This window comes from Anthonomus grandis, chromosome 19, assembly GCF_022605725.1.
Source record: "Anthonomus grandis grandis chromosome 19, icAntGran1.3, whole genome shotgun sequence".
Classification (NCBI taxonomy): Eukaryota; Metazoa; Arthropoda; class Insecta; order Coleoptera; family Curculionidae; genus Anthonomus; species Anthonomus grandis.
This window is the reverse complement of record NC_065564.1, coordinates 3371649-3397584: the sequence shown is the minus strand read 5'-3', so window position 1 is coordinate 3397584 and position 25936 is coordinate 3371649. Positions and strand designations below refer to the sequence as shown.

General features: G+C 37.8%; 1 protein-coding gene and 2 long non-coding RNA genes across 7 annotated transcripts in view; 2 read left to right on the top strand and 1 right to left on the bottom strand.

The window, feature by feature from the left end:
- The window catches only part of LOC126747475 (hepatic leukemia factor), a 29120-nt gene extending 6931 nt beyond the window's left edge, over window positions 1–22189 (top strand). Inside the window, exons 1-6 of one of the 5 annotated variants that reach the window (XM_050456140.1) lie at window positions 8605–9041; window positions 9386–9609; window positions 17721–17896; window positions 17956–18133; window positions 18605–18858; window positions 18943–22189. In XM_050456140.1, the coding sequence (XP_050312097.1) occupies window positions 9040–9041; window positions 9386–9609; window positions 17721–17896; window positions 17956–18133; window positions 18605–18858; window positions 18943–19029 (921 nt within the window). In that variant the 5' untranslated portion in view covers window positions 8605–9039 and the 3' untranslated portion in view covers window positions 19030–22189. Of the gene's footprint in view, window positions 1–8604; window positions 9042–9385; window positions 9610–17482; window positions 17651–17720; window positions 17897–17955; window positions 18134–18604; window positions 18859–18942 lie in introns of those variants that run through there. The other 4 variants (XM_050456141.1, XM_050456143.1, XM_050456144.1 and 1 more) reach the window with 4 other exon arrangements.
- A 149-nt stretch (window positions 22190–22338) lies between these two features.
- LOC126747479 (uncharacterized) lies at window positions 22339–25585 on the top strand. Its single transcript, XR_007664220.1, has 9 exons — window positions 22339–22590; window positions 22679–23023; window positions 23079–23734; window positions 23789–23986; window positions 24039–24197; window positions 24248–24430; window positions 24487–24847; window positions 24899–25295; window positions 25360–25585. It is a non-coding gene; the product is annotated as an uncharacterized LOC126747479 (long non-coding RNA).
- LOC126747480 (uncharacterized) overlaps window positions 24571–25936 on the bottom strand; it is a 48230-nt gene continuing 46864 nt past the window's right edge. The window contains exon 2 of the long non-coding RNA XR_007664221.1: window positions 24571–24989. This is a non-coding gene — a long non-coding RNA (uncharacterized LOC126747480). The remainder of the gene's footprint in view (window positions 24990–25936) is intronic.

Below are 25936 nucleotides of genomic sequence, written 5' to 3'. Positions count from 1 at the left end.
CACCGTGTAAAGGGGGGGGTCACGTGGCACCCAAAAGCCATTTTATTTCGTTACCAGGGTGATCGATCACCGGAGTGAAAGTAGCAAAAATTCCCGCGGAGTTGACTTTTCTCGTGAAAAATTACCGAAGGTCGGGAGACCGAGAAAAAAATTGTTGTCTTCGGTCTCTCTCGATTCGGTCCAGTAATTCGGTTGCTTAAACTTTTATTCCTCGGCTCGCTCGACACAGCAAGTAAATATAATAAAAAAAGAAAGTGAAAGTAACTGGGGTATTTATTATAATATGCTCGGTCCTATTTGGGAAACCATAGGAAGAACCACTGGTTGGTTTTAAGTACCAATAACGGCTTAATTACACGTATAATGGTCGTTAAATGTCAATATTTCAGTTGCACTTGGTGGAATATAGGACTCCCTTATTTTCCTGATCTCTTTTTTTTTTAACACACCGGAAGAGATTTTCTAAAAATGTTCTCTTTAAACAGTAAAACCAGTCCGTAACTATCATTTAAGACGAAAAACTTCAATAAAAAAAATTAAAATGTATTTCCACGCAATTTTCTTAAAAACCACATTCAATTTTTTACAAAAAATCTATGGGTCCACAAAAAAAATGCTTGATGTAAAAGTTATTAGAATAACGAATTTTAACTACAGATGAAAAAAGAATTATTTAATTTTCCAGACAGTGGGAGAAAATCTGAAAGATTAATTTTTTATAATCGTTGCAATCGAAGCCTTTTTAAAGCACAAACTAAAAAGTACTTGACGCATTTTTTCCAAAAACCAACAGGTAAGAAGTTATTGACGATTTTTGGATTTGGGTCAAAACTGGCTAAAAATCTGAAAATTTTCAAAAGTCGTCGGATTTGTACAAGATTTTTGTGATGTATTACGCATGAGAAGCCAATGAAAAAAGTCTAATACTAAAAGTCTATATTTCCCATAGGAAAGTCAAAAAAAAAAAAATTAAACATTGCCCACAAATTGAAAGGGGTATAGCCGTGAAATTTTCCAAAAAAACACATTTTAATTTTTTACAAAAAATCTATACGTGCACGAAAAAAACGTTTCATATAAAAGTTGTTAGGAATAATGAATGCTATCTTCAGATGAAAAAAGAATTATTTTATTTTCCATACAGTGGAAGAAAATTCGAAAAAACTTCAAATACGAAATACGCCATTTTCTCAAAATCTACAAAAGATTTAATTTTTCTAATTGATGCAATCGAAGCCTTTTTGAAGCACAAACTGAAAAGTACTTTACACATTTTTTCAAAAAACTAACAGGAAAGAAGTTATTGGCGATTTTTCGATTTTGGCCAAAACTTGCTGAAAATCTGAAAATTTTCAAAAGTCGTCCGATTTGTACAAAATTTTTGTGATATATTACGCATGAAGAGGCAATGAAAAAAGTCTAATACCAAAAGTCAATATTTTCCCTAGGAAGTTAAAAAAAAAAAATTTTAGCATTGCCCACAAATTGAAAGGGGTATAGCCGTGAAATTTTCCAAAAAAACACATTTTAATTTTTTACAAAAAATCTATACGTCCACGAAAAAAACGTTTCATATAAAAGTTGTTAGGAATAATGAATGCTATCTTCAGATGAAAAAAGAATTATTTTATTTACCATACAGTGGGAGAAAATTCGGAAAAACTTTAAATAAGAAATACGCCATTTTCTCAAAATCTATGAAAGATTTAATTTTTCTAATTGATGCAATCGAAGCCTTTTTGAAGCGCAAACTGAAAAGTACTTTACACATTTTTTCAAAAAACCAACAGGAAAGAAGTTATTGGCGATTTTTCAATTTTGGCAAAAAATGGCTGCGAAATCTAATCATTTTCAAACTTGTCCTAATGAACAAAATTTTCTTGCAACTTACTGGGCCTATAGAGACAATAACAAAACTCTTATGCCAAAAGTCATTATTTTTCATAAGGAAGCCAGGAAAAAATAAACAATGGATAATTCTCATAAGATCGTGTGAAATTTAGGAGAAATTATACGACAAACGCTATTCTTAAGCCGTCATTTCTGTCAGATTTTGATCCTATAGAGAAAACTTATTGACATTTTTCAAGAAGAAGACGCTTACATTTTGCACATCCTATAAACATTTATTTGCATATAAATATGACGCATTTTTTCTATCGCTATTAAGAAGTTACCTTGACATTTGTGCCATATATGTAAGAGCGAATATCATTCCCAATATATTGACTTAATAACTTTTCTCTTTTTTTTTTTAATTAAGTTTTTCACATCGTAACAGTGAGAAGAAGATTCGCTTCCTCCATGTACCAAAAGCAAACAATAGGAAAAATGCACGCATTCAAATTCGTGTAAAAATTCGCTCTTCCTCGTTATTTTATATAAAGCGACGACGGGTTCACACAAATAATCTTTTGGCTTTTGCCATTTCTTGTAACCGACAAAAGTGAAAGCTGATAAGGAAACGTAGGTGTCTTTCGCGGTACGCTTTTAAGCCATATGTTTTAAAACCCTATAGTGCGTTTCATATAAATACGACGTGTCAAAACAAACAAAAAAAATATTTAAAGTAGTCCCTAACTATTACATTTTTTAGTCCTTCGAGCCGCATCTACAGTCCTTCCATTTGACCTGAAGACAAGTCTTGATCGAATCATTGTAGTAGACCCTACAGGGACATTATAGACTGTCTATATTTAATTAGCATCTGTAAGATTTAAGTAACAGACTTCCTGAAGCGCTATAGCTCTTGTAGATAATCTGAAACGTACCATAGATACCTTTATCCGAGCTCGCTTTCTTTCAACCTGTATATAGTACTCCGCAACAGACCGGTACATATCGAGAGAAAAATGAAAATTTCACTCGATACACCGCTCTGGGTTATCCGAACCGGTAATCAAATCTGTAACATGTTTACGCATTCCAAGTGTCAAAAAAAATAGAGGAAAATTATCGATTTACTCGCTTCCTTTACGTCCTAGAACACACTTTCCTCAATTAAGAGCAGTTTGTTTCATATTTGTGTCTTTAGTAGTTGTTGAGAGTTTTTGTTTTACGCTACACACTACAGGTAGAGCACTGTTTTCTCAATTCAGTACCAGCAGCTTCATGTAGTCTTAAGTAATTTTTGAGGTGTTTGGGTTTTAGTGGGAGTGTGTTGGTTGGAGACGAACTGGTCCCGAAGAAATAGAAAGTGCGCGAAAAATGTAGTCATAATTTAATTACCCAGGCCGAATAGACAACGTGAACACCAGCGGATTAATGAGACGACGAAATAACTTTTACTTTTGTTGTCCCGGTTAAGTTTGTTTCGTAATTTTTTTTAGTCTAAATTTAAAACGGTACAAGAAAGTAAATTTATTCGTGGCGTTTCGACACCAAATTATAAAAAAAAAATATTACCATTAGGTATGGACGTTGGCGATTATTTACCCTGTATAAACACACCGTGGCCATGAAAATTGTAATCGAAATCCCGACATTCTAGCCTAAACTATAGCCTGGCCTTGGTACTCGGTAAATATATTAAAAAAAAGATCTTGGCATATAAATTGCGAGATCAGGTGTAGCCAGGAGACAATCAATATTCATTAAACGACCATTAATTGTTTTGCATACGGTTTGTAGCGTTCAAATGTTAGAACGTTGCCTTTGTCGTTCATTTTAATTTATTTCCTTATAAATGGAGATAACAAATTAATTGGTCTTTAATTATAAACTTTTCTTAGCCTACGAAGCATTTTTCGATATTTCAATAAAATGGTGAATTTCTCAAGGTCCCTTTTAAGCAGCCGAACGTCATAGAACCACCTTTTCCTGATTGTATCCTATATGGAATCATTTCTAGGAATTCATTAGGAGATGCCTTACAAGAATGTTATCAGTGATTCCTTTCCTAAGTCTTCAAGATATCTGGGAATCCCTTTTTTTTAACATGGAGTTAGCCCAATCCAGATTTCTCATTGTCCATGTGTCCCAAAGTTGCATAATAAGAGAGTTACTTTAAATAATTAAAAATTATTTAAGAAAAATCTTTATTAAGTTAAATGGTCACCGTTTTCACAAAATTTGTTGAAAATTGTCCCCATTTGTTCGAATAACTCTTTACAAGCTTCGAAAATAAAATCCTGGTGTCCGCGAATTAAATCACAAGAATTTTCAATTCATTTTTGAGGTTCTTCTGGAGTATTTACTGCTCCACCATACACCAACTCTTAAATAACCCCACAGCAAAAAAATCACAAGGCGTTAAGTCTGGAGAGCGAGGAGGCCAACGAATGGGTCCATTGCGCCGTATAGATCTATTGGGAAACTCATTATTTAGTAGATGGTCATGAATTTCTCGTTTATGTCACGAAGTCTAATAAACATGGGCCATTTTTGAGCACAAAATAATCAGACAAATGAAATACACACTATTAAAAGACTGACACAACTGATCGAACCGAAGGTTCGTACTGAATACCATACAATAACATACATTTTGATAGACAGTAAGAGCAGTAAACAAAAAAAGGGTTAGAATTTACACGGTATTCGCCCCGTGAATAGCAAAAAAAATTTGTTTATTAACATTCTTATATTGTCAAACAAATGCAACTTTTATATCGGTGATTTTTGGTATCGACTCAACTTTGAAAACACTCTGTATATATATGTACATGATGTTTCACTAAGGGTGGATCGCAGCTATATCTCGGGAAGTGTCAATCTGACATTGTTGGCATGTTTTATAAAAGCGTTTAAGAGAAAAGACTGGAAATTATTTTTAAGTTCGAAATTTGGTCACTAAAGGGCGTAATTAACTTATCGATAATTCAATTGTAATTTTCTTCAGCTTAAGGTACCTTTTTTTAACATAATTGGAAACCTTGCAATATTTTCCATCATTTTGGTCCAAGACTGATTGGCATACCGACCTTCATAAAATGGAGGAAGATAGTGAAAGTGTAATTGTTTAAATGACTCTACCTTTTAAAAGACTTATCCGATTTTGTTCAATTTGGGCTTGTATTTTTAAATACTGTATCCAGTATTACGTGAGAGTTTTTAGTAAAATAGGTAGGAAGCGTCACTTGAAACCGTTACAATGGCACGGTATAGTTTTAATAGCAGGATCGAAAAGTAAATTTAATTTACCAAAAATAACTGAAAACCGCAGTTTATCTTTACTTATCTTCTCTTGTTCTATGCCGTATTTTGTACACAATATCCTTAATTCGTCTCCATAAGTAATAGTCTAACGCAGTTAGATCGGGAGAACTAGGTGGCCATCGGAACAAACTACCACTTCCAATCCAGCGATCTGGGTAACTGTTAATAAGTAATAATGTGCTGGGCAACCATCCAGTTGATACCACATATTTATCCTTAGGATATCTTCTGTTATATCAGTATTGGTAAGGTGTTTTGTAAAAAGTTAAGCCATAGATTCATCATTCAGGCCCAGGCAGTTGAATAATAAATTGATTATTCTTCCACATTTAGTCCCTATTGTAAACTTTTCTTTCGTAAATCCTCACTTACATCTTCCTCAAATGAGATCAAATTTCCAATGATTTTTTCATAAACTCGATTTGCTGCATCCTGAAAAGCTGCAGACTCTTGAGTTACCGATTGATTTGTTAATTCCAGGCAGTTGAAACGTGCTTACATTTCTCAATGTCAGGCAGTTTAGTTATGAATTCATTTCTGAATTCCAGGCGATTGAGTTACGAATTCATTTGTTAATTCCATGTAGTGGAGCCATAGACTAATTTTTCAAATCCAGATGGTCTAATAATTTCATTATTCTGGGCAAGTGGGCCAATAATTTATTCCTTAATTAATAACCTATTCCAGGCAGTTGAATCATGGATTCCTATCCGAATTTCTGTTTATTGAATTGCTTTATTATTCCAGGCAGTTGAGCCAATATTTTTTTATTCCAGGAACATAAGTCATAGTCAAAAAAAAAGTCCATGCATTATAAAGCGCGAATCTTTTCTTGGTTACGCGTTTCGCCTATTAAAGCGTCATCAGATCAGCAAAAAAATTCAATCTGTCACTACAATTTTTCGCAAGTCTGATGATGACCTTAATACCAATAAAGAAAACACTTTACAGTAGATTTTCAATTACAATTTTTCCAGTACCTTGAGGAAAACCTTTGAGTTACAGATTTTCCATTTATTACATTTATCAAGTATTTTTACTGCATCCTGATGAGCGGCAGGCAGTCGAGTTACGGATTAATTTTTTAGTTCCAGGCTCTTGAATCATGGAGTCGTTTCTCAATTCCAGGCAGTCGAACCATGGATTCAGGTTTGAACTGAAATTTCGAACTTTGACTTGAACCACTTTTATAAAGTTAAAAAAAAATTCCAATGATGTCAGATTCAGTTCCCTAAATACAGCCGCTATCCAGGCCTAGACAAACACCCTGTAGATATATAAATATATAGATATATATAAATATAGAAAAAAAAACATATTAAATTCAGGTATTCAAGTTAAGAATTGTATACAACATAAGCCACGGGGCACGGGGTCCGATCACGTGGCGTGCCGCCTGACTCCTGCTCACGTGAAGCACGGCGTGGTTACCGGAGAAGCTCCCTTAAAACCCGCAGGAATATCCAGAACGGTTCGATCAGTACTTTGCCGCCGTTTACGCGTCGAAGTCGAGAAAATTTAACAATAACTACACCGATTAACATCAATTTTTTTTTTGCTCTCGTGAATCTGTGCAAAGCGTTCATATAGTGATTATAAAAAAATTTTACAGCCCCTGAAATTTGATCGTTTTTTTGGGTCGTAGCTTTCCTAAAAATTGTCCCCGATTTTATCTTTTTCGTTTTACAGGGCAGACGCTAGGTGTATTTTGTATCCGGCCCTCCTAATTAATGAAAAACATTTTATTTGGGGTTGCTGATAAATACGCCTTTTGTTCTGTTATTTACTTTTAATTTTCTTATATGGTGTCAAGAAATATTTTCAGATACTTTTTTTGATCCAGAATGTCCCTAAAAAAAGCTGTAGAACAGCTTGAGAACTGGTCGGGTAGACAGAGGGCGCTATTTTTCCAAATATCTCAATGTCCATTAGTGTCGGGGAATTTATATAAAGTGAAGTGGTAGATCAAGGTGGTAGCTCTGCCAGACAGGTGTCTTGTATTTCATCTATCTGTATTTTCAGCACCTCCATGAAAGAAAATAAGCCAAAATATAGATCGGCTCTTCCTCTACATTAACGGTATCTTTGTCATGCTAATGGTTTTCGAAATATCTTGGAAAAATGGACAATTGTATCATCAAAAAAGTATCTGATAATAATTCATTAACGCCCCTCATCCAACCCACTTGATCATTGGGTTGAATGAAAGCCGAGGGCCTGATACAAAACCTCGTTTCATCCTACCCTTAAATACTCTTAGCGTACCTTTAACAAGCCAGGGCCGAATTAAGAATCAAGGGGCTCAAACGTACTTAACAGAGCGTTGCAATTGCGGGCCAAAATTGGCCTCGGGATAATAATAATTACGGGTTCGCGGCAAACGGGCACCAGCAGGACTCTGAGCAGCACCACAGGAACCTGTGCTATGGGGGGTCCAACGAGACCTATAACGTTTATGGGGGATGGAACCAGCCACGCAACCTGAACGGTTATGGAAATTGTAATAGATATGCGAACTCTTCAGGTAAATGTTGGTCTCTGCAGACCGAGCCGTTTAGAGCAATTCGATTAAAGCTATTCTTTAAGGGATCATGCATATTGCATGAGCGGCGTTTCCGTGACGAAAACGATAAAAATATGGACTTTAAGGGTTATTGTCGGAATTTAAAAACCTAATTTAATCACTCTAATAGAAATATAAGTAGCAGGGGGAGGAGGCAATCTCTCTCGCGGGAAATGTATGGGATTGGACCCACTATCTTAATTTGGTAAATTGAATTTTTTTTTAAAAGGTTATGATACGAATCCAGCGGCGGCGGTGGTTCGTTAAAACGACCATCTTCGTTCGTACGTAAAGTGAAAGTTATTGCTAAATTACCGTAAATGCCGAGGCGAGCAGACAAATCGTGATTTTAACCAAAAATAATCAGAATGATTTGGTAGGCGGTCAATGACCGTACTGGTACTAATAGGGAACAAAGAAATCTTTATCAGAAAAAACTGTCAATCTTGTGGTTTAGTGCTTGGATGACATTTACTTTCGCAAAAACCAGAATCCATTCGTTAAAAATTAATTAAGTGTTCTCCTGATGAACAGCTAGCTTCCTTTGGTCCTCTTGGACGAGACAATCTTCAATTCATGAAGGTTGGCTAAGTAGCTCTTGAGAAAAGTGGATTGGTGTTAAGGCATGACAAGTCAAGGGGTGTACAGCCCTTTTGTATCCAAATGTTCTCTCTGTCTTCCTCCTAATTCTAATCCCCGCCACTGTCACCACAAACAAACAGCCATCGAGGTAACAACAGAGACACAAACACATACACAGCTAGATTTCCGGCTTTGCAAAAACTCCGGTAAAAGCGAGAGTGCTTTCGTCCCCCTCTGGGCCGCTCACCCCCCCGCGAAAGAAGCGTGCCCCCCTCATCTATCTAGCGGCGGCAGCAGCAGCAGTAGAACCCAAAACAATTTTATAGTGCGCGTTCTTCGTGAGTATAGCGCGTCGCCGGACACCACCAGAGAGCTCGCCGGTAGATTTCTGCAGGACCTTTGGGAGATTTCATTTTTTCCATTTGGGGTTTTTATTATTGTTTTTTTCTTAATTCGAAATTGAAAGAGTTTCCTGCGATTTGACGAAGGCTCGTGACCACGGTACGCGGAAGGATCGAGATTATAAAGAGTGCGCGGGAGCTACGGTTATAGCATGCGATTTTGGGGCATGATTTTGGTAGTACCAGCGCGGAATTGAAATTGAGGAGGTAGTGGTGCTTTTGGACTGATTGAGGATTATTGAGAGCGAGGTGGTTATGTAGTGAGGAGTGATCAGAGACTGCTGGATGGTTTTGGTTTATCAGTTGGTTCACCTGGTGGATTACTTCTTTTGATCAATGTAAGATTTTTGCAAATTTTTCAATCATCCAGAAATGCTTCTTCTACTGTCCTGCTATAGCAACTCTTTTCAGAGAATCACATTTGTTAGTTTGACGGAAATCCTTTTTTCTAGGGGCACTACAAAAGCCACCATGATCCTTCTGATCAACTCTTCGATATAAGCTTTATTCTTCCAATCCAGAATCCACTTCAAAAGCCCTTGCCGTAATTATTAGGCTCCAATCAATCCAGAACTTTCTACAATTTGTACTTCTCCCAATTTAATCAAGGAAGCATTTCTGGATTCGCATTAACAACACAAAAAAATAACCTCGATCTGAAACTCCGTCCCCTTACCCCCAGGATGGAATACCAACTGCCGCCGCAACAACAGCCCCAGGTGGCGAACACCCCGGTGCCGCCGGTGTCGGGTCACCCCGTCGCCGTGGGGGTGATGCAGGGCACCCTGACCCACGTGCAGGCCGCGGCAGGGCTCCAGGGTGCCAATGGGGCCCCCGATACCACTCAGCAAGACGCCCGATGGACGCAGTACCAGCAATTGTGGAGGCAACACGTTTATATTAATGGTAATTTGTCGCTGTCGTTGATGGTGCTGGTGGTGGTGTTTTACTTGTAGATGTTTAGGTTAGGAAGGATCTGTTTGGACAATAATTATTTCAGGAGGTCTTGAGTCCAAAGTGAGGGGTCTTTGAGAAATTTCAGTTGTCGGGAGTCAACAGTTCCTTAATGAAATCTCTTGCTACATTCTGCTGTTGGTGGCTAAGATCTCAAAAGAATATTAATTACAAACCGAACTGCTCCGGTCCAAATACCGGTTTCTAAGAGTTCTATGTCTAATCTCATCTGCGTTCACGGACAACCGCTTTTTTATATGCGAGCCATCATCGTCAATTGTTTAAGTCATTTCCACGTAAATTTCAAGTGGGTGGCTCGAGACTAATTTCGCCGAGGTTGCGCTAAATCGGGAGGGAAAAAAGGGCGAAGTTTTATATGCGGAAGAGGCGCAGAACGATGAGGTAATCGGTTGAGAAGAGTTTTAGTGAAGAAGGCACCAAATGGCGGCGAAGCCCGAACCCGATAAAATCAGCCAAGAAAACCGCTAATGGGAATTAAAACGGCGATTCCAATCAGCCGTTTATTACAATATGTTATTGGAGGCTTTCACTTTAAAAATTATAGATATAAGAGCATCCAACTATTATACCGCGACCGTTTCCTCGATGATTAGATTTTCTTGTGAACGCTTCACTTTCGTTTTTAGATCGGGCCTATTGTTCGCCACGTGTCTCATCTTTTTTTTTTGTCGGCGCAGAACTTTTTTTTAGTAGTGTAGGACCTAAAGGCTATTGTAATTCTTTATTACTTACAGGAGTTTGATCAGCAATAACTGGGAAAATATAAAGGCTAAAGAGTTAAAATTAATTCGGGTGGTAGTTTAGAGTGTTGCCCAACTATCCTGAAAATTTGGAATTTTAAGATCTCTTCAGTCAAAAGTTATTCGTGGCAGTTCAAATCGTATTCTGGAAAAGCGACCTCTGAAGGTTATTGAAATTTTCCTATTTTATTTTGAGTACAAATATGAAATTTAGTAAAAGGGTAATATGGGGTGTTTCCTAACTAGCCCGCAAGTTTTAAATTTCTAGGTCTCCTCTGTCAAGACTTTTTTTTTGTCGGCGAAGAAATTTTTTATAAACACCGGTAGTTCCTGAATTTAATCATTACTATTAATCTGAAAACTGTTTTAGGTAAAAAAGCTTACAGTGATAAGGAACGCTTTCCAGATATCCTTATCACTGTTCTCATGCCTTTCTTCATTCTAGGCCCAAGACGTGTTTGTCCGAACCATTCATAACATAAATAATAACAATTTTTGTAATCTTTCAGGGCCGCCACATGCAGCTAACAATGATCGTAATATTTCTAGACAATAATCACATAAATTTTACCATGATATACACAAGACTGCGAGAAATTATTACTTTAAGTAGCCGGAAACGAGCCATTATCTGTATCCTTAACTATTGTTGCTTCTTATTTTTATTTAATACCCATATTTTAGGATCAAGGCATTTTGCCAGGGCGAAATTAGGAAGTTTATAGTCATTAAACGAACACGACATCTGGGCCGTTTTCTTTGTAGAAGAGTGGCCATGAAGAATAGGTTTCTCTAGGAATCGAGAACTGGTTCTTTGAGACCGTATTTTTCAGTTATCGAGGAGTTTTTGGAAGACCTGGTCTTCCTAAAACCTAATTCATATGGCATTTAACGATAATAATTAAAATGCATGTTGCATATTGTATTGTCAATATCTCGCTAACTCTCAAACCAATAAATCTGCGGCCGCGGTTTCTTGGTAAATCACGCCGGAGGGATTCCCCAAGTTGAGCATTTTCATCAACAGAGAAAACCCGAGTTTCTAAAATTAATAAAACCCGTCAAACGTCTTAGGTCAGGATTGTTTATTTCCAGGTGATTTTTCGCGAAATTGACATTAAAAACACGAGATTTTATGGCCAAGATATATGGAAACGTTTAGTAAAAAAAATCTGCGTATCCGTTATTCGCTATTTTTGGCGCGGTGCAACCTTCAACGTCCTTTTATGCGCATTTAACAGGTGTGTTATTCGAGCATCAACAATTTGGGTTTTGTTAATAACAAATTGCCGGACGATACACCCATTTCCAAATTAGCTATTGTTGATTGACTTGTACAGAGTCCATTGGACACCCTGTATACAACAAAAAATGGTGTAAAAACCCCCTTTTTTTTACGAAGTAGTAATCAAAAAGGAAAAGTACATGTAATTTCCTCGATAAGTAACCGGTATGTTGCAATAGCGAATGCATTTCTTTAATGCAACTGTTGGATATGTTTACATTCGCTATAGACGACCCAAAAATGTGTGAATTACAAGAAAATGCAATTTTTTTGGTGGTACAAGGCTGGGGAATTGTATGGGGAAACTCTAGTTCAAATTTGGCGTCTCTAGGTTGCCTTATCTAGGAAAAATTATTAATCAAGTGACTGGCTTGCTTAGATATCTATAACCGAACAGGTTTATCTCTATTTTCCCTTAGTTAAGGTTGGCATTTTTAAATAATATTTTACACAGCGCTAAACAGTTATACAGAGAAACTCTATACAAAGTTTTATGTCTCTAGCTTAAGTCTTTTAGGAAAAACCACATATATTATGATTGGTTGAGCCTATAGTTCGTAGATGAGGATGCTGTCCTAAAATTTCCCCCCTTTAGGCTTAAAATTTTTAAATAATACTTTGCCAAGTGCTGACTAGTGGTATAAAGAAACTCCGTACTAAGTTTCATGTCTCTGATTCTACTCCTCTAAGAAAAATTACAAATAATGTGACTGGCTAAGTCTAAAGTCCGTAGACGAAGATGTCATCCTAAAATTTCCCCCCGTTAGGGTTTAAATTTTTAATTAATATTTTGTTTCCTGCTGACCAGTGATATAAAGAAACTTTACTTCAAATTACTTGTCTCTAAATTAACTACTCTAAAAAAAACCGTGAATAGTGTCACTAGCGCAGTCAGAAGTGCCGAAACGCAGACCTCTATCTCCGATTTCCTCCAGTTAAAGTTGGAACTTTTCAGTAATATTTTCTACAGTGTTGAAGACTTCTATAGATAAACTCTCCTGGAAATTTCATGTTTCTAGACTAAAATAATGCTCTGTAAACGTAGTCACTAATTGGTTCTCATGCACTCTCCGTCGACTGGCCTACTGAACCAGTCTACCGCGTTGCGGTCGTGGTGAAAATGAAAGTTCGTCTTTTCCTGGTCTGAGTTCTCTTCCTGGTTCGTGTTGGTTCATTGTGGCTTTGATTGCAGGCACCCGAGACCACTCCTGATATGGAAAGCATTGTATCAGGACAAAAAGGTTCTGAGCCGTTGTTCCGAATTCAAAACTAAACATTAACAGACCACGTGTGAAAGTTACCAATATCTCAGATAATCTATGAATCGGGTACTAAATAAATCCGTGACAGGTTGCTTCCTTTTAGCAAGTCAATTAAATGCATTTTAAATGCAATTATGCTACCTTTTTGGGAATAATATGGGAGTTTAAGTGGGCTTTTTGGAACTATTTTTGGTATAACGGCGGGTGGTAACCTGTCACCATTTGATTGATAAATAGATTGTCAACCAAGTGATGTGAATGATAATGAACGCGCCTGCGAAAATTCCTTTTGACTATTTTTAATACCACGTTCTGACCTTAAGCTCACTTGTCACATGGAGCACCATGTGGCAGCAAAGGAAAATTTATTTATAAATGCAAAACGTTGGGATTACTGGGTTAGAACTAAAGCGACTAACCAGAATAGAAAAATCTGCTAAAGCAAAATTACGCATTAAGCAACTGAAGGAGAAAGTAATCGATTTTGAACGCCACATCACAGGAAAGTGTTACCTGCCGGGATTGTGCAACGATTACAACATATTCGCTAGTAAAAGTTTATTTATTCAATCATATCCGCGGATATGGCAAAAGTAAATATTAAATTGCCTACTTTTGAAGTGGGTCAGCTGTCGGTTCTTGAGAATCTAGTAGGGAGGATCACCTGATGGATTGACGGCGAGAAACGCCTTTTTAGGTTACGAAAAACTACACGAGGAACCCTCCCAGTCAGAACCAAACAGTACCAACACCAAAATTCCCAAGAAGGAAGTTACGAAATCTCACTTTCATCGGCGTTAAACGCGTTGACCTACTGGCGAGTTCGACTCTCCTACTTTCGTGAAATTGTTTGTTTTATTTCGGCGGTACCGATCGCAGGGCTTACGAAACGGCCCATTGGACTTTCTTTTTTAAATGACTTAAGAAGAACTGTTGGAACAGTGGAAGACCTTGACGGTCTCGATGAAATCAACGAAAAACCAACGTGTAACTAAACCATTTGTGCACCACGTTTGGTAGGAAGGTACCAAGAGGATATGTACTATGTTTTTGTACTAATATGCATGCAACCTTGGCAGACGAGGATGTTTATTTAAACTTGGTTTAAAGATATTCTATGCAGTATACATGGCAATCAATGAAAAATCGCTAGGCGAACACTATCACTTACATTTTCCCCCTGTTAGGGTTGGAATTTTTAAATTATTTTTTAAACAATATTGACCAGGACCATAGAGAACCTCTATACCAATCTTCATGTCTTTAGGTTAACTTCTCTTTAAAAAATCTTGGGCAGTGTCACTGGCTAAGTCCGAAAGCCCTAGGCGAAGACGTTATCTCCAGATTCACCCCAGTTAGGGTTGCAATTTTTCAATAATATTTTGCACAGCGCTGACCAGTGTTATAGAGAAACCCTATACGACATTTTATGGGCCTAGGTTAACTTTTCCTAAAGAAACCCTGTTTAGTGTCTCTGGCTCAGTCAGAAATATCTAGGCGAAGACATCATCTGCGAATTCCTCCCAGTTAGGTTGAATTTTTTTAATAATAATTTGCATAGTGCTCACCAGTGATACAGAGAAACTCTATATACCTAATATTTCACGTCTCCAAGTTAATTTATTGAAGAAAAACTGTAAATAATGTGACTGACTGAGTGAGAAGTCCACATAGCAAGTCTTTCATCTCCGATTTTCTCCAGTTAAGTCTTGAAATTTTCCAATAATCCTTGGCACAGCCCTTGAGAGTTATATGCAGAAACTCTACTTCCAATTTTATGCCTCTAGACTAACTCCTTTAATGAATAATGCTATCAACTCGATAAGAAAGTCTGTGTAAAACAAAGGCCTGTCCTAGCAGTATAAAATATATAGGAAGTGCCACTAAAACTAACATAAGTTATCTCAAAAAAGATAATTATTTGCCAGTGCAATTGCTAATTAACGCGCTAGCACCTTTACTCATTTACGATGGCGATAATTAATCATATCGGAAATTCGCGTTGTGAGAAAAGTGAAAAGTGGGCTCGAATTATCGCCAAAAGCAGATGGACGCCAGCGGGTTATGCAACCACGTAACGATATGCCGTAATAATTAGTATACAGTGAAAGTTATTTATTTTTTCAAATTGGTTTTTGGTTTGACCCACTGCAATACTACCACATCCTTCAATAACTTGCTGACCCGTCTGGGAAGTATGTTTCAAACCATTACGTCACAGTTGGTACCCTGCTCCCGTGAACCACTAACTTACTTAGCGTAACCAGGTTCCCATTTCCGCATTTCCCTTTGGTTTATTATCCATTTTATGCTGATGCTCGTTATGCAAAACGAGAATGATCGGATTACCACTTTGTAATTCCATTGTAAAAACTATTTCTCTTACACAGTGCCGCTCTCGTAGAAGAAAAATACAAAATTAAGCATGGGTACCGTGTCGCTTTTTTCTTGTTTCACGTTACGTAACTTATTTGTATGCAACAACAGCTGTTAAAACGAAGAGCTCTTCGCTTCTTCGTCTTGTGGTCGGTTACTAAGCCAGATGAAATGAGAAAAACACATGCCCAATCGAGTTTTGGGGTCCTTGAGGTCAGTTACAGCTGTAGCAGGAGGTGTCTTGCTCTGATCCTCACGTGCGTGCAAAACCAGTAAGTTCTTACGTAACCCAATTAAGTCCGTATTGATGACAAATTGATGGTATGACTTAACGTTTCCTTTAATTTAGGGACAAGGTGCTAATATTTCAACCACCTGGACCGATCTTAATCTTGAACGTACTTCTTGGTCTATTAATTACTATGAATATTTTTCTCAATCCGAGCCTCATGCATAAATGCATTAGCCAATTTTTTCAAATAGCTGGCTAATAGGTGCAGGAATAAGGTTGTTTTTGTGTCAAGACTTAACTCAAGGTCACATAAGCCAAATGGGGGATCATAATTCGTTTAAAAAAATTGTTTCAACGTGACTTTCTATGCACGAAGAGCGATAAGGAAGTAAAAGTGGTGAGTGGACTTACACCCACGCACCTGAAAAGGCCAAAGATAGTCGAAGAGTTCGGTTGACCTGAAGAATACGACGTTCGGTGGGCTAAATTTTATGTGGCAAAAGGATGTCAAACGGTTCTTGGTGACGACAATAGGACAAGAGTTTAAATGTTCAATCTGGGTCTTGTCGAGGGAAATTTCCGAAAAATCAGGATACTTTGACTTGATCATCTGCTTCTTTCTAATCTGCTGAATGTGCTAGTGATATTCCACGAGTTGCAACGGTATTAAGGTTTCAGTGGTTTCCAAGGCCAACAGAAGACTATTTCGTATTAAATCTTCTTGCCAAGTCACCCAAAGCAAAGCCACTTTTAACAATAAAATAATTGCTTATCCGACGGTTGAAAGGTGCCGGGACAGAAGCGATTTTTTCAAACATTTATTGTACTTTTACAACGATAATTGCGCTCGCGGACAACGAATAGTTGTAACCTTGTAAATAAACACATTTTGTTGCACAAATTGATTTAAACTTGACCTTGACAGAATTAATAGTCATTCGGCTCTCGGTTTTTATTATAAATTTTCTATATTTTCCGAAAGTGAAATCAGGAAATTATTCGGCGCGTATATAAATCTATTAAGCCAATTAACGTGTATCTCTCGGTATTATACCAATATGGACACGGCAGGGATTTATTTAAATTCGAAAAGCACGTTTTCTCACACCGCCGAGTCGGGTGGTACCCCGATGAAAAATTTTAATAAATCGCCTTTTTATCACGCTATAAATTATTTACCTCGAAAGGTTAACCGGGTATTTTTATTTTTATCTCTACATCACGAACTATTTCATTAATTAAATTAATAAAACTTTTATTATTTCAATGGGGATTAAATCTGGTGACCGGGATGGCCGTCCCATTTGGGGCGATTTAGAAAGAGCAGCAATGCTAAAAAAACTAATAAAATTAACTACAGCTTATTTAAAGAAATCATCTGGAAAACTTTGAGCGCCTGAAAATTAGTCTTAAGTGCCTTGAATATTAACCGGGTAGTTTTAATTTTCTGTCTACACCACGAGTTAAATAGAATTTTTTTTATTATTTCAATGGAGATTAAATCTGGTGACCGGGATGGCCGTTCCATTTAGGAGCAGTCATGGTAAAAAAATATAAAATGGCAACAGTTTATTGAAATAAATCATCTGGAATACCTGCATCAAACAGGAAATTACTTTGAGTGCCTGGCAATCGATTTCAACGGCCTTAAATATTAATTTGCATGACCTCAACTATCTAAAAGTAGCAAGAGCTTAAAAAAAAGACAAGATCATGGAACAGATACTCCAAGCCCTCCATAAGCATAAAAATAAAAGAAAGACAGAGAATAAATAATCAAAATCGTAACTGTATCATCCTATACATGAGCTGTATTCATTACAGCCACATACCTGACCAGTTTGTTGACGAGATCTTACACTGCGGATGGTTTTTTGTAATTTTATTGGCATAACTGCTAAATTTAAACCGTCGGTGACCCAGTAGGTATTTATTGTATAAAAGTTTACTGAAAATAATATGTTTTCTGCGGCGTATTATAATAATTTATTGTATAATTATTATTATTATATGTGGCACTTGGCGGCTAGTAATAATCATATTAGAAAAAACAATGAGAAGGGTTTTGCAATACCAGGTAATATTAGTTCTAATCAAGAAAGTTTGCTTCAGAAAACAAAAATCTAATTCCACGTATTTTTTTCCAGGCAACAGTAAACCTTCACACCACAACGGCCATGGCCACTCGACGATCAAAGAACTGGCCGGCGCCATCCTGGGGGACGACAAAAAGGACGACGGCGAACTGTGGAACACCGTGGAGGCCCAAACTGCCTTCCTGGGGCCCAACTTATGGGACAAATCCTACGAGACAGACCTCAAAGTAAGAACTAAGCATCCAATAGGTCGGGAAATGAGCTCTAACGTCTCTATTGCTTTTAGTACGTGGACCTCGACGAGTTCCTGTCGGAAAACGGGGTGTCGATGGACGGCCTGGGGACCCACGGGGCCCTCGGACCCCTCGCAGGAGCCCACCCCGTCCCCAAAAGGGAACGATCTCCTAGTCCGAGTGACTGCATGAGTCCGGACACCATGAACCCCCCCTCGCCGGCTGATTCAAGTAGGTTTCGCCTTAATCTAGATGGTTTTTAAAACATACAGTTTGGCTCTTTAATGTATTTCTAGTTAAGAGGTTAATTTTTTTATTAAATTTATGTAAATTGAACCTAGTTCCAAGGTTCAGCTTACATAAGAAGCCTTACTAAACTTCGCCAAAAAAAAAACCAACAGTAAAAATTGCATTTTACGAACTCTTTGAAATTTCCCTTTCGGCCTTCACGTGTGTCAGTTGTTGACTACACAAGACATTGAGGCACTCAAATTGGGAGGTACAGCGAAGTGAAGAGGGCGATAAAGAAGCAAGAGACGATGACATATTGAAAAGGACGTTATTAGGTTGTACCTCTCAAAGCTCTTGACTGAACCTCAATGTTAAAAACTGCTGAAGCTTAGTAAGGCCTTCGTAACACTGACACACTCCTTACTACACGCGGTCACTATCACAGAATATACTAACGGGTCTAAAATGCAGTTTTTTCTGAAGCGCTGTCGATGACCTCGAGTTGTCGAGACTTCGATCCACGAACACGGGCCTTTTCAGATGAGGACCTCAAACCGCAGCCGATCATCAAGAAGTCGCGGAAGCAGTTCGTACCCGACGACCTCAAAGACGACAAATACTGGGCGAGGAGGAGAAAGAACAACCTGGCGGCTAAGAGGTCGAGGGACGCCCGTCGGATGAAGGAGAACCAGATTGCCCTCAGAGCGGGATACCTGGAGAAAGAGGTAAGTCTGATCCATGACTCTGACAACGTGAACGTTCAATTACTTCTAAGAAAGCTCAGTTAACTCATATCCTGACTTTTCCAGAACGTAGGACTACGCCAGGAGCTTGAACGACTGAAAAAAGAAAACCTCATGCTCCAGAACAAACTGGCCAAGTACGAAGACGTCTAGAGGAACCGCCTCCACCTCCTCTTTTAGCAACATAGCGCCGGAATCGTCTGATAATAGAAAATTGTTCATTTCATCGAGTGCTTAAAAATATTTCGACTGACGGTCGGGGTATTTTTCGGCTCTCAATCACTGGCACCGGTTTGACGGGTGTGAGGAGGCTTTTGGGAGAATTTTGATTTTTTTTTCGAGAGGGTTTATCAGCGCCAGGGGCTCCTCACCATCGAATCGGTATTCCATATAAGAAGCAACCAAACATTTGTATATAAAACATACACATTATGTAGTATTCACCTTGTAGTGTAGTATTAGAGAACCCAGAACTTTCGTTTTTTTTTGCTCTAGGGAAATATTTGGGAAAATCCTCCATAAAATCCGTCACGCGCATTTCAGTCGGTCTTTAACGTTCTATATTAGAATAGACCGTTATTTTTTTCCCAAATATTCTCCCTTAAGTCCTGCCCCGCGGAAGGCAGCTGTTATTTTGTAGAATACTTGTTATTTGTTTTTATGTTTATATATAGTTTATTTTTTCGGTTGAAGATAAGTAAGCGGGACCCTGGACGGGATATAACGTTAAACGGTAACGCCATATCCCTCTAATTGTCCCCATACTAGTAGTACTTTCGTAGTAGAGATGCTCACAAGGACCGTAGTGAACCGAAAACGGCACTAAAACTTGATAATAACGTTAATTTTTACTAGAGTAGGACCGTTGCAGTTTATCGTAGTTAAATTATTTTTTTGTTTCTGTTAAAAGGGGATTCGAGAGGCAAAATTGATTTTTTATAATGAAGGCTGATATTTTTGTAGTTGTTGTTGTTGCGCGCAAGACGAGGAAGTTCCGTATGAGGTGTGAACCAGATATGTTAACGCTATTTTCATTTTGCAACGAAAACTCCCTTTAATCCAGAACAGTTTTTGCAGTCCAACTTCAAGGTGTGCTTTTTAAAAGGATATCGAGGATATTCTTCTGCTAGGTGCTAAAAGAATCCAGAACACTGCCTCCTTGAGCATCTCATCAGTGGAATTTTCAGATTCTTCCTCCATTCCCTCACCTTCTTCTGTTTTCTTTTTTCTTCACATTGCATCTAGCTCTTCAGGCTCCAAGTGACCTCTCTCTTGTCATCTTCATTTTCTGCTTCTCCTTCTTCTGTTACTTCACGTTATCGATATCTTGTTCACACCTCGTATGAGTGGCACCAGGTACAACGAGGTGGAAGCGCCTCGTACACGAAGTAAGCACAAAGGTCCGTAAATCCCGGCATCTTATTGTTAGATATTAAACCGTTTTACCAGTGTAAAAATCAACCAGTTGATATTTTAGAAAGTATATTAATTGTTACCATGGAGTACTTATAAGATACGATATGATAATGTTCGGATTTCTCGGTGAAAATGTGGCATTTACGTATGCTGTACTGCCAAAACAAAAAAAAAACGAGCATTTTAGCACTACAAATTGATATTGAACGCGCTTTGAACGTACAATAAAACGTTGGTTACTAAGTGCTTTGGTGTATTTTTAAGCTGTTTATTTGGTCTTGGAAGCTATAAAATGCTTTAGGACTAGGCTAAACCCTGATATTTTGGCAACGAAACGGAATTTGTTCCAGAGAATTTCGACCTTCAGAGGGACATATCTCTCACTAGGATACTCCTATAATTTCTCTGGTAATTATCAAATTTCAATTAGGTTATCGAGGCGTCATGTCTTTAGCTGAGTTGCTCTAACAACTCCTCAGATAAGTTCCAAAATAATGATCAGATTTCATATTCGATTGTAGTTATTGCTAGGGGGGTCTCTAAGGAATGATTCAAGATATCAAACGTTTTCTAATATGAAGAACTTAATTAGTTATGATAGATTATGTGGAACATTTACCAAAGAGGCATGGCGCCTTCAATTGAGTTCCTCTGACAATATCTCAGTTAAGTTCCAAAATATTTATCAGATTTCACATCTGTTTGCAGGTATCGCTAGGGGGTTTCCTAACGAATAATTCAAGGTATCAAACGTTTTCTGATATGAAGAACTTAATTAGTTATCATAGATTATGTGGACCTTTCACCAAAGAGGCATGGTGCCTTTAAGAGAGCTGCTCTGACGATTCCTCTAATAACTTTCCAAGTCATTATCCAATTTCATATCGATTTACAGTGATCCCCAGGGAGTTTCCTAAGGAATAATTCAAGGTATCAAACGTTTTCCGATATGAAGAACTTAATTAGTAATCATAGATTATGGAGATCTTTCACTAAAGAAGCATGGCGCCTTTAATAGAGTTGCTCTGCCAATTCCTCCGGTAAGCTCCAAAATAATTATGATATTCCACATCGGGTTATAGTTATCGTTAAGGAGTTTCCTAAGGAACGATTCAAGGTATTAAACGTTTTCTGATATAAAGCATTTAATTAGTTATCATAAATTATTTGGAGCTTTCATCAAAGAGACATGGTGCCTTTAAGTGAGTTGCTTCGACAATTCCTCTGAGAAGTTCGAAAATAATAGCCAGATTTCATATCCGTTTGCAGTTATCGTTAGGGAATTTCCTTACAAACAATTCAAGGTACAAAATCTTTTTCAAACTTTAGCATTTAACTCGTTATCCGGGTTTACGTCAGCGTTGCCTTCATTCACAACATTTTTCACCATAAAATGAAGAAACTCTGTCCTAAAGCAATTATTAGCTCCAGAAGGCTATTAATTAATCCAAAGTAGATAAAGTAGAAGTTCTGATACACCCATACAAAACCGTTTCTTTTATCCCTAAGGAGACAATAGGAATTACTCTGAGAGAACAAAAGTGATAGCGGAGACCCAGTGTTACCTTTTAAGCTACCTGTACTAATTAAGCGTAAATTAATAATACGAGGGCCTTAAGAAAATTAATTTATCTGTACATTTAAATTGTTGTAAAAAAAAATGATAAATCAAAAAACCTTATTTTTCAACCTGTATGTGTATAAATTGTTACCAGAAAAACTCGCGTTTTTCTTACTTAAGGTCTAAATAAATGTGGGTGATCCAAGAAAAGCTTTTCTATGACGCTGTGGCGCATATGTCGTAGAAAGTTTTCACTATTTTGTAGTATTTAAACGAATTTGTTATTTGAAACTGTATAACTGCTACTGTGAGCATTAAATGACGAAAAAATTTACAGATTCTCGTTTTATTTCGAACCCGTTTCATGATAGGTGACATGACACGGCTCCTGTCAGTAATTTATTTGTTTGAGTGTTACAATGTGCGGCGGTGGTAGTTATATCAAGATATGCGTTTACTACATAACAGTTTGTTTTGTGGTAACTTTGGCGGAGTTAACTTTTTCTCCCCTCAAACCTTTAACTAATTTCAGATATTTGGAATAATTGAAATCCTATTTGCACTGACCCTTGCGAACCTTTGCAGCGAACGTTGCTATATACAACGATGGCTGCCCCAAAAGCTTCCAAAAAGCTTATCCCGTGCTAATTTACCTAACAAGCGTTGCCGTTGCAGTTGTTCTTAATTTTATCGTATGCTTTGGCGCCTGCAGGGACAATAAGGCATTTATGAGGATTGTAAGTGAGACATACCCTGGTGCTGCCGTCCGCAGGTTATCTCAGACTTTCCTACGAAACTGTCACTCTTATAATGATCAATTTGTAGTTCATAATCACGGCGGCCTTACTGATTTTGGTGGAAGTAGTGCTCTGCATCTGGGGACTGTCCGGGGTGCTAAACGAGAGCGCCAAAACGCACCTGAAGAAGCACGTAACGGAGATTTTCCAGAAGAAAATGTTCACCAACGTGCATAACATCCAGCAAGCTACTCTATGTTGTGGATTAAATGGGCCAGAGTACTGGGGACAGCACTTACCGGAGAGTTGTTTCGAGAGAAAGGATCGTTCGAAGAAGCAATTCGTGAACGGTTGCTTAGAGACCTCCGGATTTTATTTGGCCACCGTCGTTATTGTGCTCTCATGTATGGCAATCATTTCAGCAATTTGCCAGGTTATAATGTGGCTTTTGGGTTGTTTTTAAGAGGGTATTTAGGTCTGTTTTTTAGGCTATTGCTATTGTGGCCGCTATATCCATGATCAAGGAGTCTTGGGAGGAAGACGACGACGATTAAGACTAAGAACACGTTATACTTGATTGTTAAATTTAAAAACTAAAAATAAGAAGAAACGTTTGTTTTAGTATTTGTACCTCTTGTCAAACATTTGGTGGCAGTATAATTTTTAAATAAAGTAGGGTCTCACGTAATGTAGACCTGAGCGTACACCACTGTCTAGCTTTGGAAACTCTAGCTTAGCTAGTTTCATTGAAAAATATTAGGAGATTTTTAAAATGTCATACGACTTAATTCATATTTTTCTAAGATAACGCAGGTTTCGTGAATAAAACCCTACCACAACTCAAAAACTAATCAAAAATATTTTAAAATTTTCTAGAGATTCTCGTAGGGGACACTTGAGCGCTCACCATTATTCAGATTTGGAAACTCTAGGACTCTAACTCTCGTAGAGTCACCCTGTACCCCTTTTGCATACTTAATAAGGTTTAATTACTCTCTACCTATTTGAAATGGACTATAGTTTTACTGTAAAAATGTCGGTCACATCCAGATCATACTCCACTAACGCGTCCAAACGTCACAAGGCTTTCACCACTATGCGTTCCTGTAAGATATTGATGTTTTCCATGGTATTTTCCAAAATAGTAACTTTCCAGGGCGTGTTAGTGAGTTTTTCAACATTTCCCTTTAACTTTCAGGCATTGGCGCTATCAATTATCGGTTTATCCTCGGAATTCTTGGTGATGTGCTCTGTTTACAAGCTGAATAAGGTCTGTCCTGACCAGTTGAGCCGATACGTGGCGATGATCTTTATGTCTTTAGGGATTGCATTGTTTATCACTAATTCTGTGATGTTTTTTGCTGTATACAAGAACAACTCCATCGTCTTAAGAGACGTAAGTGAAACAGAATTGAAAGTATTACCTCCAAAGACATGTTTTTTTTTAGACTAACACCGTGGTAATCGTGTTTATCTTTTTGGAGTTAGCTGTTTGCATTTGGGGTCTGGTCGTAGGACTATCGGAAGGCACACATGAATTTGTACAAGAGGAACTGTTCAGTTTGTTCGCGGGGAATTATTTAAACGTGAAGAACGTCCAGCAGGCAGTACGTAGGAGTTTTACAAAACTTACCAGGGGTTAAACGGTTTTTTAAAGTTTTCCTGTTGCGGCTTGGACAATCCGAAGTTTTGGGGCGAACACATTCCCAAGAGTTGCTTCCCACATTCAAACAGGAAGAACAAAATGTTCCGAGAGGGTTGCTCCGTCCCGGTATATTCGTATTTGAAAATGTTCCCGGTGAGCCTAAGCGGGATGTTCGCTGCAATTATGGCTTCACAGGTAAGTGGCACTTTTTTTTAAATTTCTTAGTAATGTACACCCCCATTTTTTTTTAGGTAATAGGAGTTTTGGCGGCAAAATCGATTATAAAAGACATTGAAGGAGACGACGAATGACAATTTAAATTAAAAACACCAAAAAACCAGTATTAATATATGATTTTTATTAATAATCGTACAACAGTTTTTCCTATTTCCATGTTAAATTTTCACAATTAGTCATGTGGACTCCTAAATTTCATAATCGGTTCAATAACGATCTGAAGATTAAAAGTCGAAAAAAAGGTACTAGGCAGGTGAAATGAGAGGTTATGTCTGGACATTTATTAAATTTTCGTTCAATTCCTGGTCAAAAATGAGTCCTTTCCCATTCAATTGTTCCAAAACATGGATCCTGGTGGCGAGCGTATGCAACTACGTAAGTACCCTTCGAACAATTCCCTTAAGTCCCTAATTTTCAAACTTTCAGGCACTAGGACTATCACAAATTGCAGTAGCTTTGATAGTACCACTGTCTTGCACCCCTAGCAAACCGGGTACGATTTGCACACCCGCAGGATCTACGATGTAATTTCGGAATTAATCCTCGTATTACTTTTGTACTATTTCTCCACGATATCGATTTATGGTGTGTGAAGAAGAGGTTGAATTCTTTTAGCTTAAATGGTCGTCACTAATAATTGCTCTTTATACACTAATATGGCCTATTGTTGTATTAACAGTACTGGCCCATTCAGCTGGAACCACACAAGATGTACACGCACAAACATGAAGTAGATTCAACAAACGGTATGAAGAAGCTTCCGTCGAAAAAACTCCCAAATTAATCCTTAAAGTTTCTGTGTATACCAGTGGTGATTATAATGGTAAGACATTTGTTTATTTATTGGTCATAATCAACCCTTAGCAACTAAAGATCTATTTTTCTAGTTAGTAACTGTTTTCGTGGTCAGATCCCATATAGAAGCCTTGCAAGACCTTCGCAATTAAATATAAAAAAAATCGAATGCAATATCCGCCACTCAATCAAGATCATACTGTAATGGTGAAAGCGCTTAACAAATGTTGGTTGTGTGTCAACATTTTTCGACTATAGGGATTATTACGTTAGCTCAAGAAGAGCCAGTACGTTAATAAATAAAAGTTAAGTTTCAAACATATAGTTTCATTTGGAAAGACTCAAAAACCATAAAAGAAACTCCTGAAACACCCTGTTACGATTTAAATTCCGCTCGGGTGCCTCTCAAGAAAAAAATAACCAAAAACTCCCTAATCAATAGGTGCATCAGCGCAAAAAAAAAGAAGCGAAACGAAGGGTCGTCGGCCTCATTATCCGAAAAGTCGCAAACCCGGTAACCCTCCTCCCCCGAGCCCCCTTTTTGTTCCAGAAAAGCTCCCCGATTTTCCAGAGTTTCATTACCGAACACAAGCCAAAAGTCAGGAATTCGATGTTTAAATCCGAATACGGAATGCGGTTATTACTTTGGTGACTTTTCAAACTGGATCT